Consider the following 17,264-nt stretch of genomic DNA (forward strand, 5'->3'; position numbering starts at 1 on the left):
ATCTAATTAGTAGCAATCACTAGTAGAGGTTAGAATGATAATAATAAATAAGTAGCTCTGGTCTAAACTCCAAATCTTGAGGAATGTTATTTGAACCTTCCAGAGCCCCTAACCCTGCCTTCACCTCTCTTAAGAGTCTCACCCTCATGACCTTCATAAATTAAATATACAAGTTTAGGTCTAGATAGACTTTGGAGGTAATCTTTCCTGAGAGCAGAAGAATTGATTAGACTCCACCTTTTGTGGTCTCATCATAGACTAGGTTATGAACTCAAAGTTTTTATCTCCAAGTGTCATTGTAATTTCTAATATTAAAAGGAATATGCTTATATTTACATGCTTCCCATTTAATTCTGCTTTTCCTAGGCCAATTCAATACCAGAAGAAAGAAAAGATATCTTTCCAAACAACTTGAAAGGAAGTTACTCCTCTCATTAATATGCAATTTTAATTAATTCAATATTATACCTTCTATCACATTGACTTTTATTTGAAAATATTCACTCTTTTTTTTTTCTTTTTTAGGCGCACAGGCTTAGTTGCTCCATGGCATATGGAATCTTCCCAGGGCAGGGCTCGAACCCGTGTCCCCTGCATTGGCAGGCAGATTCTTTACCACTACGCCACCTAGGAAGTCCGAAAATATTCACTCTTGACTATAGCTATCTTACTGCCATTGATTCCAGCTTAGTCTCTCATTTCACCTGGATGGGTAGAACTGTCTTCTGACTGCTGTTTCCACCTCTACCCACTCCCTTTCTAAGCCACCCTCCACGCAATCTACCAATTAACTCTCCAAAGGTGGTTCCAAACACCAGCATCACTTGTGAACTTACCAAGGACACAAATACTCAGCCCTACTCTGGACCGACTGAATCAGTAACTATGGGGGTGGAGGTATGTTTTAACAAGTCCTCCAAGTGACTGTTTCAGAGCACTGCTGTGGTAACATGGTGGCTTGGCATCTTAGCCTCGGCTTGGCCTAGATAATCTGGCTCTAATCTCCTACTCTCCCTGCTTGTACTCTACAGGTTCTCAAAGTATTTTTCCCTGTGTTTTGCCTTTCTCCCACTTTCCCTTTGCAAGCGTATTCTTCCCAAGATGTCTGTCTGATGATATCCAATGGCCCTTCAAGGTCTTGTTTAAACACCACTGCTCTAGTAACATCTTCCCTGATCCAACTTGAAGTCTTTTTCTTCCCCTCTTCTGTGCTCCAACACCAACCTACAGCTCTCATTGCCCATATCCATTTCCTTTTTTAAATATAGCTATTTTTGCATCCCATTTATCCCACTTCCTCTGAGCATAAACTCCTTAAAGGATGGACTAGATCATGCACATTGTCTATCATGGTTAAAGCCAACGCTTGGACATAAAGCAAACTCAAATATTTATAAAATCAACAAATATCTGAGGGAACAGAAGGAGGAAAATGACTGTTCTAAAAGAAACATAGTTTTATTACTTCATGGTTCCCTCTTCTGTGTCTCTACAGCACTATGTCATTATGGTTTGAGCTTATATGTTTATTTTCCCTGTGGGATCGTGAGTTGCTAAAAGGAATCCTGTCTTACCCATCTTTGTGTTCACAACACTAGGCATAGTGCTTATTAGCATATTCCTTTTAAGCTTTTTTATTGATTGGCTATTTTTTTTAAAGAATGAGAATACTATGCTAACATGAAATAATTAGCTTATAAAGTATTTCATAGTAGAAGTAATGACAGGCCTAATCCACTGGCTTCAGTAGTTGCAGCATGTGGGCTCAGTAGTTATGGTGCATGCGACCTAGAGTCCATACACCACAATTACTGATCCCATGTGCCGCAAGTGATCTGCAACAAGAGAAGCCACCTCAGTGAGAAGCCTGCACACTGAAATGAAAAGCCCCTGCTTGCCACAGCTAGAGAAAGCCTGAGAGTAGCAATGAAGACCCAATGTAGCCAATAAATAAATAAATAAATAAATAAGTAATCTAAACAAAACTGGTTGCCCCTTAAGGCTTTGAAAGTTTGATAATTAAAATAACTATTTTTAGTGGCATGTCAGGATCCTTATACTCACTTCCCTAAGCCTTTTATATTTGCAAGAAGAATCTGATTGCTAAACAGAATCATTACTTGGCTTAATAAGGATTAATGACATACACAGCTTTGGATGCCATGAACAAAGGACAAAAATTGAGCTTTTATAGCAAAGAATACAGTATCTACTTACCCCTAAATAAACAGAAATACTATGCAAGCATTTCCTCTTTGATAAAGGAGCTGGAGATGGAATTCCTTGGCAGCCCAGTGGACTCCGAGGGCCTGGGTTCAATCCATGGTCAGGAAACTAAGATCCTGCAAGCAGGGCTGTGAAGCCCAAAGAACAAAACAAAACAAACAAACGAACAAACAAAAAAACAGAAAAAAACAGAGGCTGGAGAGATATTTGTTAGGTGCATTTCTGATATACTTATTTAGTGTAAACATTTCTAAAGATACCAGTTAATCATCATCTTACATATTTTTAATATTGATATAATGATTCTGCACTGCAATCCTTAATAACAGTCTGTTTTTTTTGGTAACTTAATGTGTTCTGGACAATACTGTTTACATAATTCATCTGCTTAAATATTTAATATTTAAATATTAATTTAACTTAGATTAAATTATCAAAATTATGAGTTAATGGCATTCATATTAATGTAAGTGTTCTATATTTTCTTGTCCTGTAGGTTACAACCTGAGGTTAACTTTTTTTTTTTAACTCACTTATTGGCTGCATTGAGGCTTTGTTGCTGCATGAAGGTTTTCTCTAGTTATGGCAAGCGGGGGTTACTCTTCATTGTGGTGCAAGGGGTTCTCATTGCAGAGGCTTCCCTTGTTGCGGAGCCTGGGCTCCAGGCTCATGGGCTTCAGTACTTGTGGGCTGAAGGCTCTAGAGCGCAGGCTCAGTAGTTGTGGCACGTGGGCTGAGTTGATCCGTGACATGTCGGATCTTCCTGGACCAGGGATCGAACCCATGACTCGTGCATTGGCAGGCGGATTCTTAACCACTGTGCCACCAGGGAAGTCCTGAGGTTAATTTTAACTCCTCTCATTTTACTAAGCAACTTTTTCAAACCTTTTCTGTAAAGGCCAGATAGTAAATATTTTAGCTTTTGCAGGCCACACACAATCTCTGTCGCATATTTTTCTTTCTCTTTTTTTTTTCATTTACTGCCTTTAAAATATCATTTTATTACGTATAGCCTGTATAGAAATGGACCATGGGTCAGATTTGATCGTAGGTCATAAACGAAATATAAACGAGGAGCATAGGAACACATATAATAAGGTTCATACGGGAGTCTATAACTGTTCAAGCCTCATTACCACTTTTCCCCTACAAGTAAAGGGGGTTTTTCTATCAATATCTTGTCTACATAATGTAAAAATTAAAAAGGAATAGGAGGTATTTATTTATTATTTTTTTGAGGTACACCAAGTTCAATCATCTGTATTTATACACATATTCCCATATTCCCTCCCTCCCTCAGCTCCCCCCCACCCTCCCCGTCCCAGTCCTCTAAGGCATCATCCATCATCGAATTGAACTCCCTTTGTTATACAGCAACAGCCAACTGGCTATCTATTTTACAGTTGGTAGTATATATATGTCTGTGCTACTCTCTCACTTTGTCTCAGCTTCCCCTTCACCCCACCCCACCGCCCCAAACCTCAAGTTCTCCAGTCCATTCTCTGTATCTGCATCCTTGTTCTTGTCTTGTCACTGAGTTCATCAGTACCATTTTTAGATTCCATATATATGAGTTAGCATACAATATTTGTCCTTCTCTTTCTGACTTACTTCACTCTGTATGACAGACTCTAGGTCTACCCACCTCATTACATATAGCTCCATCTCAGGAATAGGAGGTATTTAATGCTAGAGATGGGCTGGGGTCCTACACAGACTTACAGAATTGTAGAATTTTACTGCTCTTGAAAAAACTTGAAGAGATTATCTAACTTGAACCCCCTTAATTACCTTATAGATAATCTACTTATAGATAAGAACTCATAAATGAATACGATAAACTAATTAACTTACAAATACTGGAGGGATAGCAAGCCTTCAGATGAGTCCTTATGTAATTCAGTCAAATGATTGTCACTGAGAATCCTGAAAAATGAAAAGGTTATTTCTGGATCAAAATGCAAAAGAAGTACAACTATTTACTACATAGGACTAACTCCTATATGTGGAAGAAAGCTGGGTAATGGTGCAACCTAAACATCCTAATTCTTATTTAATTTAGGGATGGTGATTTCTGCTCTGTTTTCATTTAAAGCTTTCTTCTCACATCCTCCTTTGTGTCCACCTCTCTCTACCTCTCTCTCTCTCTCACACACACACACACCCCATCCATTCTTCCACCAAATCATATAGTTAATGCCTACTCTCTAGATCACCAAGTCTCTGTTAGAACCCAGCTCTGGGTTTTAACCCAGTGTTGCAGAGCTGTCCTTCCCTCCCATCTTTCCCCAAACCTTACTGGGAAGTCCCATACAGAACTCTATCAGGGCTTCAAATGAAGCCATCTGATTTTTCCCCCATTAAGAAGTTTTCGAAAGCTGAAATGTCTATAAAAGATACATAATGTAATTGTTCAGGTTAATAATTATAAAACAAATCCCCAGGTAACACCATTCATGTCAAGAAAGAATCCTGCCAGCATCCCAGAAGCCGCCCATGTGCACCTTTCCAATCACAACCCTCTCTGACTTTCTAGGGGGAACCACTATCCTGACTTTCATAAGAATTTCCTTGCTTTTTAAATGTAGTTTTGTCTTTTCTGTATCAGCCATAAACAACACACTTTACTCTTGCTTCTTCCTCATGTAAGTGGAATGCTACTATATGCATTATTTCCTACATTGCTTCTTTCATTCAACATTATTTTGTAAAATAATGTTATTTTTGCCTGTAGCATGTAGTGTTGCGTGTCCAGCTATATGAGGCTTCTGGGTACGTGCAAGTGGCTAATGTGACTAAAGACTGAATTTTTAATTTAATTCATTTCAATTATTTCAAAATTTACATTTAAAAAACTGATACTCAATGTAATTACTGGAAACTAAGTATATTTACAACAATTTGTGTATGTGATACTACTTTTTCAACTGCAAATTTTATGAAATCTAAATACACATCAAGTATTTGTGATACAATTTTGCAACTACATTGTGATTTCATAGAGTCAGCTTGGAAAAAAAATGTAGAGACTCTTAACTTTTTGTTAACTCTAAGTTTTTTTCCCTAAAGTTTTAAAAAATATGTATGTATGCATGAATGTACGTATGTATGTATGTATGTATTTTGGCTGTGCCAGGTCTTAGTTGCGGTATGTGGGAACTTTCTGCTACGGCATGCGAACTTCTTGGTTGCGGCCTGCAAACACGTCATAGAAAAAATGTAGAATATCTTATTAATAATGTATATAATGATTACGTGTTAAAATGATATTTTGGATATAAGGGTTAAGTAAAAGATATTAATTTTATCTGTTTCTTTTTACTTTTAAGTGGCTACCAGAAAATCTAAGATTACCTGTGTGGTTTGCATTATGATGAAGTGTATGACTTCTAAGTCTATGACTATACCACATTTTATTATTTCATTCAACTCTTGGTGCATACTGAGACTTTTCTAGTTTTTAGTTATTAAAAACAATACTGCTTTGAACATGCTTGTATTTGTATCCAGATACATGTTTGCCTGAGTTTCTCTAGGATGTAATAGGGATACAAAATTGTTTTCCTAAGTTGTGCTACTTCAAGTTGGCAGACTGAAACATGTCAAGTCTCCACCCCTTCAACTTCCACCAAAATCCCCAGGAATGCTAGAAAAGATTTAACTTAAAAATTATAACCTTAGCTCAATGCGTGGAAACAGCTCCACAAATGCTCCCCTACCAGAAACGTCCTAGAGCTACCTACAGCCTCATCAGTTGCAACAGCAGCCTACAGCATACGTCAACCCCACATCCTTCCACCTTGATCCAGGCAGCAAAGGTGTCTTCCTCCAGATAGGAGCAATTGGTGTCAGGAAGGAGGCAAGGTCCCAGGACCCTGGAAGAAAGGTATGCACTCCCTGACTCGCCACCAGAAGGCACCTACCACCTCTGCCTTATTCTCAGGGGAACCCATTGGGAGTAACAAGCCCCAGCAGCTCATTTCACTTCTCCTCTAAAGCTGGGAAACAAAAGCAGTAGAATCTCAACTGCAAGGATGAACTGCACTCAGAAATGACCAAACAATGTGAGAAAGCCAACTCCATTAAGTACAGAAAACAAAAGCAAACATAAGAGCTTATAGTCAATGCCAATGAATCAGAGTTAACACAGCACAAGAGGACCTTAGCATAGCATAATTATTATCCTCAGACAGAGGGAAGCACATAGTATATCCATGAAAAAGAATCAACTCAAGAATATACGAATTACAAGTGCTAGCAGTAATAAAAACTCAGTATATGAGCAGCAGAAATGACAGTTAAAGAGTAAATTAGAAAACTGAGAGATCCAGCCAATGACCTGTCCAGAGTGCAGAATGAAGGGCTCCGGGATGACTCACAGTCAAGCCTGACACCTGGATCTGCCCGAGGAATGTGATGCCATTGCTTCTGCTGGTCTCACAATAAAGACTAGTAACATGCTTCGGGGAGGAGGCGGTGCTGTTAGGCACCTGTTTCTTATACCTAATAAACAGGAAGGCACATAACCAGTATCCCAAGAGTGGAGTGAGGCTCTGGTGGAGAGCCAGCACAGAAGAAACTATATAAGATGTCAAAGAATCGCCTTCCTTGCAGGCGATATTTTTTTTTTAAAGCTCTTTATTGGAATATAATTGCTTTACATTGTTGTGCCAGTTTTTGTGGTACAACAAAGTGAATCAGCTGTATTTATACCTGTATTCCCATATCCCTTCCCTCCCGCGACTCCCTCCCACCCTCCCTATCCCGCCCATCATCAAGTTGCTCTCCCTGTTTTATGCAGCAGTTTCCCACTAGCTGTGTCTTTTACATTTGGTAGAGTATATATGTCAACACTATTCTCTCGCTTCATCCCAGCATCCCCTTCGCCCCCCACCCCGTGTCCTCAAGTCCGTTCTCTACAACTGCATCTTTATTCTTGCCCTGTCACTGGGTTCATCAGTACCGTTCTTTTAGATTCCATACATATGAGTTAGCATACAGTATTTAACAGTGGTACATCCTTCAGGAGCCTTGGGGATCTGAGCACATGCTCTATTGCCTTGTGAAACTATTTCCATTGAGTTCTGCATTAAAATGTTCTGCTTTTCACTCACAGTGTCTCTTGGTCACGTATTTATATTAATTCCATCTCATAGCTTAATCCCATCTCATAAATTAATTCTTTACTCATAGGTTATGAAAATTAAAATATTACTACCTGGAAACTCTGCAACTCTCAGTTACTAAGGTGGTTCCTATTATACAGAATACAGTCACACACATTTTTAAAAGATCAGTAAAACAAAAACACAAAAGACTTTACTTCCCACAAAGAACACTTGGAGCCCTGACAATGCTTCAAAGACCCTGACCTCCATTTGAAATTCACCACGTTAGAAGGAGCAGCAGTGATGGTCAGAATCCATGTTAGGGAGGATGGTCAACAGATGGTGCTAAGATGGATTGTCTTCTCACCTCTGTTAAGTGGTGGCTTCATATCTCCATGGAAATGATCCAAAAAGACAAAACCAATCAGTATGTCCAACAATGTTTACACTAACCCTTTTCATAATTTCAAAAGTTGGAAAAAACACTCCCTCCCCATGTCACGTAACAAAATTGTATGTGTATACCATGAATGACACACAAAGGTCACAGGAAATGAAGATATATGAAAAAACTCAAGAGAAAAGTGAAGCTCATATATGCTAATTATAACTTTGAACACTGACAAGGAGTCAATAAGGACGGCGAAGAGATGGGGCTGATCCTCAACTCTTCATGGCACTGTGCTCTCTGACTGGCTGAGGCCCACATCACCCTGGTTAGAGTCTGAATATCATGTGGGACAGGGAGTAAACAAAGACTACGTGTTTTCAATTAATGCGGTTTCTTTCAGTGAAGTTGTTTGCATGACAGGAGAGTAAAACAGTTTTAAATAACAATAACAAATTCAACCTAGAAGTAGAGTGGAAACTGAGAATGAGTCAGTCACAAAAAATTTCCAAAAAAGGAGCTTCAAATACTCAATAACTGAATAACTGAAATCAAATACACTGATGTGTAGAACTCCAAATATTCATTATGACTAAAGCAAAAATTTTAAAACTATGGGGAATCAAGAGTTAAAGCCAGATCTCAAACTTTCTCAAACATGCAAATATCAAAATCAGGCATGAAGTAACAGTTAAGAAACATCCATGTTTAACTTCTGACCAGGGTTCTGGTCTAAGGCAATCTTCTGAATTTCACATTCATTCTTGATTCTATATTATTGACAATTATCCTTCTCTCCACCTCAGTAACTTCTAGGACACTGAGAGGCCTCAGGGTTGGTCTGCTGGTTGGTTTGACTTAAGTATGTATATAATACAAACAGTAGGCCATACTGGAATTGATTTCCTCTCCTTCCCCTACTTTCTTTCTCTCCAAAGTATTTATCAATACTTGAAATTATATCTATCTATTTATTATACTTATATACTTATTTTTGTATATTTGTAAACCCCCTGAGAACTGGGATACTTAGGCTGGTTTATTCTTGGGCCTGTATCCCTAGCATGTAAAACAGTTGCTGGCATGTACTAGATACTCCAAAAATATCTATTAAATGAATTCAGAAAGTGACAGGTACTTTTATTTAACTATCAGATACTTTTATTTAAAGCAGGTCAACCACTTAACATCACTCATGAAGATAAGTACAGGAAAAGAAATGCCATTCTTCTTCCCTACATCTGTGACTCAATCTTCTGAGACAAGAATCCTTTGAGAATTTCATAAAAGCAATGGTTCTTGTCCCTAGAAAACTGCACTCTCTTGAACGCATGCAAAAGTGTGCATGCAATTTCCATCTGTGGATCATCCTTTTAGGGCAGAAGTCTATGAACAGAGTGGACTGAATCCAGAGGGCAGAACTTGGATGAGAAACAAAATTACATCTCAATTTTCACAAATCTCTATCTAAAATCAGCATTTCCTTCCATTTTGAATGTAGGCAACACATCACACCAGATCAGCAGTATAGTTAATTTGGTCCCCAATGGAAATCACAGATCATCTGCTACCATGTATATGTTACAGATATCTCGAAACACCATTTATTCTCATCACTACCTTAGAGCTATAATATTTATAAGACCTACCACCATATCCTGTTATTTAATGTGTTAAGAGCATATTTATTAGTATATCACAAACTTTAAAAATATTCTGAAAACTATTTCAATATAATTAGTTTGCCTTGTTTTTCTATATATTTTAACTTATTATACATTTCAAAACAAGATCCCAAGAACATAAGCTTCTTCAGGTCAGCAGAGAGATGTACATGGGGGAGCAGGAGGGAAGGTTAAGAAATTCTGCCTTGGGGAATCATTGAACCCAAGTTAGGAACCTCTGCTTACAATGTATAAACCTCAAACTGACTTAGAAATCTTCAAACCTTACCAGACTCATGTTATAGTGTATCACCTCCCAAACACATGCTTTTTAAAAAATTAATTTTTAATTTCAATTTATTTTTAAAAAATATGTAATATATATTCACATGGCTCAAAATTCCAAAAATACATAGCACACGATCCAAACTTTTTCTCTTACCTCTGTCCCTCAGTCTACCACCCCACCTCCACTCCCCAGAGGAAACTAAGTTATCTATTTCTTGTGCCAGATGACTTTCATTTTTCTTACAACTTTGGGAAATAAAATCTCCAACTTAGATGCTATCATGGGAAATATAAACTACATATAGTATTTAGGAAATCTGTAAATTAAAAAAATTGTCTGCTAGTGTCATTTTTTTTCCCTCTAATATCCAATAAGATATCAGACTAAGGGGGCACCTCTTTAAGAGCTGTCATAAACCCTATTCTTAGGTTGACTGTTAGGTCTTTTATTATTAATTCAGAAGTCATGTATGACTTGTCTATTCAAGTTGAACTAATGATATGACCACAAACTGTCATGAAAAATTACTTTGAACGTGTTTTTCCAAATTCATTTGTGTATCTAAACTGACTTTTTCTACAAATGGATATAAAAAATAGTAACAGAAAAAGGGCAAAGGACAGACAATTCAGGGATAAAATACAAATGTTCAGTAAACATACAAAATATTTAAATTCACAAGTAATCAGAAAAATTCAAATTCAGATGGGACCCTTTTTAGTCACCCACCAGATCAGCAAGAAAAAAAAAGAAAGAAAAAAAGGAGAGACTATCAGTGGTGAAAGGGTGTGGGGAAATGAGAGTCATCACAGAATGTTGACTTGGCGCTTAAGCTGACTCAACCTTTTTGAGGGCAATGAAAATTTTATATCTGCAGAGTCTTCACACCAACAATCCCAGTTCTAGATAACGATTCTGCAGAAATATTTGACCAGGTTCACAAAGAAGCAGGTACAAGGACAGTAACTGCATCGATGCAGTAACAAGAAAACTGGACATAATCTAAACATCCTTCAAGGGGGGCATTATTAAACTGTGATACATTCACACTATGGAATACCATGCAGGAGGTTAAATGAATGGACTAACCACCTATGTACTGGGAAGGAAAGAAATCTACCAAGGTGAGTCAAAAATTATCTGCACTCTGGCTGTAGAAATTCTATCGCCAGAGAATGGATAATTTTTGACTCACCCTCCTAAGACATAGCATGAAGTGAAAGTCAAGTTGCAGGAGATTATCATTTATGTAAAAAATAAATTAAAATCACACGGCAAACGTATGTTCTTACCTTAAATATGCATTTACTCAAATATATGGAAGAGTCTGCAAGATATATACTAAACTCAAAGTCGCATGGGTGGGGGATTAGGGCACAAGGAGGGTTTTCACTATACCTGTTATTTCATTTTTACATATTGAGAAAATAATGTATTACGTGTATAATGGAAAAGGACTTTAAATTGGCCTTTACTGATTTTAAAGAAGGCCTGCCAAATTTAATTTTCTAAATAAACACAGAATTTCAATCAGTAGGTTGCTTTGGGATACGGAGGGGGAAATACCTTTTCTCACAGCTATTGACCTCAAAATTCTGGACCAAGAAGGATCTTACAATGCAGTTAGCTCTTTGTATTCATATCTGGACAGAATATACTCACAGTGTCTCAGTCCAACGGTATGCCTTCCATACATTTTCATCAATGTGAGAAATAGAGTTTCCTTGGAAATTTCTGTGAAGAAACACAGTTCATATCCTTGAATTGGCATGAAAAGAATGAGGAGAATAAGTAAAAGAATCATGGCCACCTTGTGGGGAATATTCAAGTGCAGAAGAGACCAGTTTTCTCATTCCCACAGCTTCTCAGCTGCCCAGTGTGCACAATTAATAAAGACCTAACATGAGGCCCCTGGCACAAACAACGTGGCCTCTCCTCAGAACCTGAACTTCCTCTCTGTCCAATTTCTTGGATACGTAATGCCAGTTGCTTTGAATGTAAGTCTTTTTTTCCCCAAAATCACTTATGTGTCTAAAATGACTTCTACCAATCAATGAGAAAAATGGCAAACACTGATCAATATCAGCAGATAAATATAAAGAAATCCTATGCCAGGCAATACCAAAGGTTTGGTTAGTGCCCTCAAACTTACTCCACGTGTTGGAAGGATAAGGGCAGTTAGAACTTGGAAGGACTAATATGAAAACATCTCTTAGACATGTTGCATAGGGAAAAGCACAAAGCACTGAGCAAGGAGTAAAAGTATCACCTCATCAGGGGAACAAACGCAAAGGAAAGAGGTTGGAAGGAAGGACACCATCAAAATAGTAACAGGAGTTACCTTATTGGTGGTGGGAAGATGGGGTACAATTTGCACATCTCATCCTATATACTTCTGTGACTTTTTTTTTTTTTGTTATGAGAATGTACCTGAGAATTAGACATGTTCAAGAGAAGCTGTTAAAATGTCGGAGGTTCAGTTTCAACCACTCATTCAGTGGATGGCTCTGAATCTTTACCTTTAGCTTTGTCCTCTTCCCTCAGCAACAATGAAACTATTCAGTCTATATGCACATTCTTCAGGGGGCTCAGAACGAACTCAAAACAGATACCTCTCTGCCCATCTGCCTAAGGGACATTTCCACTCAAACAGAGCATTCTGGGTGCTTTCTGATCACCAGTAATAGATGCCTAAAACTGATCTCCTCTCCCTCACACTGACTCTCCTTTCCCCACTGCTGTATTTCCACTGTTACACCACCATCATTCTGCCCTTCAACACACATGATTTTCCTCTTTCCTGTATACCCAATCCTCCAACTCTAGTCAGTTACTACATCTTGTCAGTTCTTCCTCTGCCGTGCTCTCAGAATTTTTTTTCCACTCCCATCTCAACGATTCTAATTCAGCCCCTTCTCACGTTACTCGTAGATTTTGCTAGAGCATGTTATTTGGTCTCCCTGAATCAAGCTTTCCCCTCTAGATCACTCTACATACGGAATCTAAAATCATCCTCTCATTCTAATCATTTGTCTCTCTGGCTTGAAAACTTTCAGTGGCCCCCCATATCTTAGAGCATAACTTTCAAACCCCCATTGCAGAGAGCCAGGGTTTTTCATAATCATATCTTTCACTGCTGCCTAACCCAATTCTTTACAGCCAGATGGATCTACTAAACCCTGATCATCCCTGCACTCACACCTTTGCCTACATTGTACTCCCTGTTTTTTCTCTAAAAAATCATAGCCAACCTTCACATCCCAGCTAAAGTTTTAGCCTATCCATGCAGATTTCTGTGACCCCCACACCTCAGTAATTACAGGTTCTGGTGAATTACAGCCCCTATCTGTATCTCTTTTAATACTTTAGTATATATTACCTCCCTTTTAAGGCACATCCCCTTTCTTTCCACTTGGCATTGTCATGTTCTGGAGACAATGCTGGACTTCTGTGGCTCCAACAGTACTTAGCCCTGGGGTGGGCACAAAATGGGTGCTATAAATAGAAAGCTAGGGGACGAATATGACTTCGAGATATAACTGAGAGATTCAATAAGGATAGCTAACACTAAAATACATGGAAGGCACTGATATAAGAGCTTCACCTGTATTAACACATGTAAATCTCACGACAATGCTATGAGATGATGACTGCCACAGTCCCCACTTTACAGATGAGGACATGGAGTCACAAAGCTAATCAACGACAGACATGGGTTCAAACCCAGGCGGCCTGGCTCCGGAATCTCACTCTTAACCACTCTGTGGTATTACCACCAACGGGGTGGGGAGAGGCACATGTTGCTGTAAAGAGGATGCAGCAAAGGTGGGAGAAGAGTCGATGTTAAGGAGTTAAATACTGGAGTAAAAAATGGAGAAGGAAAAAGAATAAGGGCAATGATAAGCAGAAACCTGGAGAAGAGGGAACAATAGCAAGAAGGAGAATGAAGATAAGCAACATTGACAAACAAAAGGTAGAAACGGAAAGTCAGTCAACATGGGTTGGGGAGATGAGGAAGACCCAGGAAGACCTCGAAGAAAGGCTGCCATGTCAGGCAGGATGCAGAGAACAAATGAGGAAAGGGATTCTTACACGGTGGTGAAGATGCCCTTGTAGGTGTTGGGCTGTGGCTCAGGCACTCTGTGGAGCTTCTGCTTTGGGCTGAGACCCACACAGGACAGCGTCTCATCTTTGCAGGTACAGAGCTCACATATGTTGATGTCTGTGGTGGCATTCTGTTCTGGTTGCTTCTTTTGGGGGGTATAGTTTACACCCAGGAAGACCTGTGGATACTGAATCCTGAGTCGAAGGAAAAAGAACTGTCTCAGATGGACTTGGTTGCTGAGAAATGGTACCTCCCAGGTCCACAGGGATAATGGTGACTTGAGGCAGGGTTGGCTGTGCAAGCGTCACCTCAGGGTGTTTGGGAGGTGGGGCTGGAGTTTGCAGCACGGCTGTAGAATATCCAGACTCCATGGAAGGCTCTGGAGTTATGGTAGGTTCCAGGTCCAGGTCCAAAGTTTTCGCTGTGACCCTGGGTGATGTTGGAGGCTCAGCATGATCCTGATCTGGTGCTGGAACCGGCACCTCGGGATGCAATGGAGACTGAGCTACAGCTGCCTCTGGAGGCTGAGCTTGGGGCTGCTGTGTGGTTGGAGAAGGTTCAGCCTCCGTACTGGATTCCGGAGTTAACATAATTTCCAGGTCCAAAGGTTGAACTGTGACCTCAGTCAAGGTTGGATGTGGAAGCTGAACCTGCTCTGGACTTGCAACTGTCACTTCGGGGGATGCTGCTGGAACTGCACTCTGCTGCAGGACTGTGGAACGTTCAGCCTCTGTGGTAGGCTGGACTGGCAATGGTTCCACTTCTGTAGGGGGCTCTGATGCCTGAGCCTGAAGCTCCTGTTGTGTGGCAGAAGGTACCACCTCCTTAGGAGGCTCAGGAGGTATATTCGAGCCCCGCTGGGGAACCGGAGACTGTGCTGGAGCCTCCTGCTGCACTGGAGGATGTTCCACCTCTTCAGTGGGCTCTAGAGTTAAAACAACCACCAGATCCAAGGGTTTAACTGTGATATTAGGCAACACTGGATGTTGAGCTTCACCCGGACTTAGAGGTGAGACTGTCACGTCATTAGGTACTGAAGGTGGAGCTGCAACATCTGTAGGGGCCTCTGGAGGCTGAGTTGGGGGCTCCTGCTGGACTGGAGAAGGTTCAACACTTTCAGACGTGGTTGGATGCTGATCTGAAACCTCTTGCTGCACTCACAAAGGTTTCCCCTGCTCAGGGGACACTGTGAACTGGGCTGAGGCTTCTTGTTGGGATGGAGAACTTTCAACCTCATTAGTGAACGCTGGAGTTACGGCAAGTGCAAGATCCACAGGTTTAATGGTGACAGGGGGCCGCTGCAGAAGCTGAGCTTGATCCTGACCTAGAGGAGAAACCATTGTTACGTGATGCTCTGGAGAGAGAACTACAATCGCATTAGAGAGCTCTGGAGTCTGAGCTGGGGTCTCCTCTTGTGCTGAAGGTTTATTATGTGTAACAGCTTCTGTAGCTTGGGCTGGCAAAGGTTCAACCTCAGGTGGCTGTGGAGGCAGCGTGGGGGCCTCGTGCTGGGCTGTAGGAAATTCTGCACTACTAAGGGGCACTGAGGGCTGAGCTGAAGGCTTGTGCTGAGTTGGAGAAGGTCCCACCTCTGGAGTGGGTTCTGCTGTTATGCTAAGCTCCACATCTGCAGGTTTGATGGTGATAGTGGATACGTTTGAATACTGAGCCTTATGGTGACTTGGAGGTGAAATGGCCATTTCATAAGGCTCCGGAGACTGAGCTGGCTGTACCTGTTGAGTTGCAGAAGGTTCCACCTCCCCTGCAGAAGGTTCTGGAGGCTGAGCTTGTTGCTCCTGCAGCGTTGCAAAAGGTTCTGTCGCTGCTGGAAACGGAGCTGAGGCTTCCTCCTGAGTTGGAGAAGTTTCAGCTTCTCCAACAGACTCTGCAGGCTGAGCTGGGGGTCTCATGCTGGGTTAGAAAGGGTTCAGCTTCCTCACTAAGCTCAGAAGGCTGCGTTGGTTGCTCCTCTTCACTTGGAGAAGGCTCAGCTTCTGCAAGAGGCTCTAGAGGCTGACCTGGGCTTTCCTGCTGGGTTGCAGAAGATTCTGTCTCCTCAGGATGCTCGGGAGGTGGAGCCAGGGCCTCCTGCTGAGCTGGAGGAAATTGAGCTTCCATAGTGGCCTCTGGAGTGATGGTCAGTTCCAAATCCAGAGGTTTAAGTGTGACACTAGGAACGTTTGAATGAGCGTGATGCTGAATGCCAGCTAGGGATGCTGCCTCATCACTCACTGGACTTTCAAGTACATACTCGTTGGGGTATCCTGGAGCTTGAGTCGGGCCTCTTGATGGAGTAGGGAAGGTTGAAACTCCTGAGGGAGCTCTAGAGGCTGAGACGGAGGCTCCTGCTGGAGTGGAAGTGATTCTACCTCTTCAGTGGGCTCTGCAGTTTCATCCTGGACCTCTGCCTGGGGTGAAAAAGATTCAACCTCCTCGGGGGTCTCTGGATGACGAAGTTGGGCCTCTTGCTGGGATGCAGAAATTTCAGCCTCCTCAGGGGGCTCCGGAGGTTGCTCTGAGTTCCCCAGAAAATCCGTAGGCAGGCTCTCCTCAGGGTAAATGGTATCCATACCGGAAGCTACATAATCACCCTGCAACTGTTGTTCTAGACCCTGAGTTTCATTTTCTAACTGGCCTGTACTTCCAACAACAATTTTAGCAAGCTGTCGATGCTGAACGAGATCCTTCTTCAGGTTTGGGGCTGAATCAATGAACTTCGTTGGTTTTGAGCTCTTACTACCTAGAAGAGGAACAAGTATTTCAAATGATTGGTGACCTTCAGCCTGATCTAGACCTATGGTTTTAGTCTTACTTTTGCATCGAAAAGGCAGAACCAAGGCCTGATTCTGTTCCCAGTCCAGCACTGGAGCCGCTGCTGGGAGCTTTTGCTGCTGGGTTAGCTTGTCATTCAGATCCTGATGTGGAACAGCAAACTGATCTGGCCCTGCGGGCAGCTCTGCAGCTGAATCCGGGTTTGGGTGTGGAACCAAAGTCTCAGTCAACTCGTGATGAGGCAGCGCCAGCATCTGGTCTGGAGAGGAGGACAAGTCATTAAAGCCCCCGGACTCTGCCGGGGGTGTAATCGCATAGGGCGATTCAGGAGGGGGGTCTGAGGAGTGTGGAGACCAAGGTTCAGTCAGCCCCGGGGGGTCGGAGGTCCACTGGACAGGGTCCAGGGCCCACTCCAGAGGCTGAGCTGCCTGGACCAGAAGCCACAATGGTTGCCACATGAAGACAAGCCATGGGAACCAGAGGCACATTGGGGACATGCTATGCGGAGGCTCCCAGGCACAGCGACCCAGGCCAGTGGGGCACGGGCGCTGCACTCTGAGCAGAAGCCAAAGCATTATGAGAGTTCCGAGACACACAGGCACCCCTCCCCTGCCTCACGACCCACACTTTATTTATGACACCCTTAGTTCCACCACCTTCCTTAGGTTCCAGCAGAGATCCAATCTGAGCAACCAGAGGAAGCCTTTTTCCC

The 17,264-nt window shown here is 41.6% G+C and overlaps 1 protein-coding gene across 1 annotated transcript in view; it reads right to left on the reverse strand.

Annotated features, from left to right (window-relative positions):
- Positions 1-17,044, reverse strand: part of LOC130839588 (leucine-rich repeat-containing protein 37B-like) — a 123,831-nt gene extending 106,787 nt beyond the window's left edge. The window contains exons 1-7 of the mRNA XM_057713828.1: positions 16,210-17,044; positions 16,099-16,149; positions 14,286-14,577; positions 13,996-14,171; positions 13,768-13,925; positions 11,338-11,409; positions 4,081-4,152 (exon numbers count right to left, since the gene is read on the reverse strand). Of these exons, the coding sequence (XP_057569811.1) occupies positions 4,081-4,152; positions 11,338-11,409; positions 13,768-13,925; positions 13,996-14,171; positions 14,286-14,577; positions 16,099-16,149; positions 16,210-17,040 (1,652 nt within the window). The 5' untranslated portion in view covers positions 17,041-17,044. The remainder of the gene's footprint in view (positions 1-4,080; positions 4,153-11,337; positions 11,410-13,767; positions 13,926-13,995; positions 14,172-14,285; positions 14,578-16,098; positions 16,150-16,209) is intronic.
- Positions 17,045-17,264: the final 220 nt, after the last annotated feature.

Source organism: Hippopotamus amphibius, chromosome 17 (assembly GCF_030028045.1).
Source record: "Hippopotamus amphibius kiboko isolate mHipAmp2 chromosome 17, mHipAmp2.hap2, whole genome shotgun sequence".
Classification (NCBI taxonomy): domain Eukaryota; kingdom Metazoa; phylum Chordata; class Mammalia; order Artiodactyla; family Hippopotamidae; genus Hippopotamus; species Hippopotamus amphibius.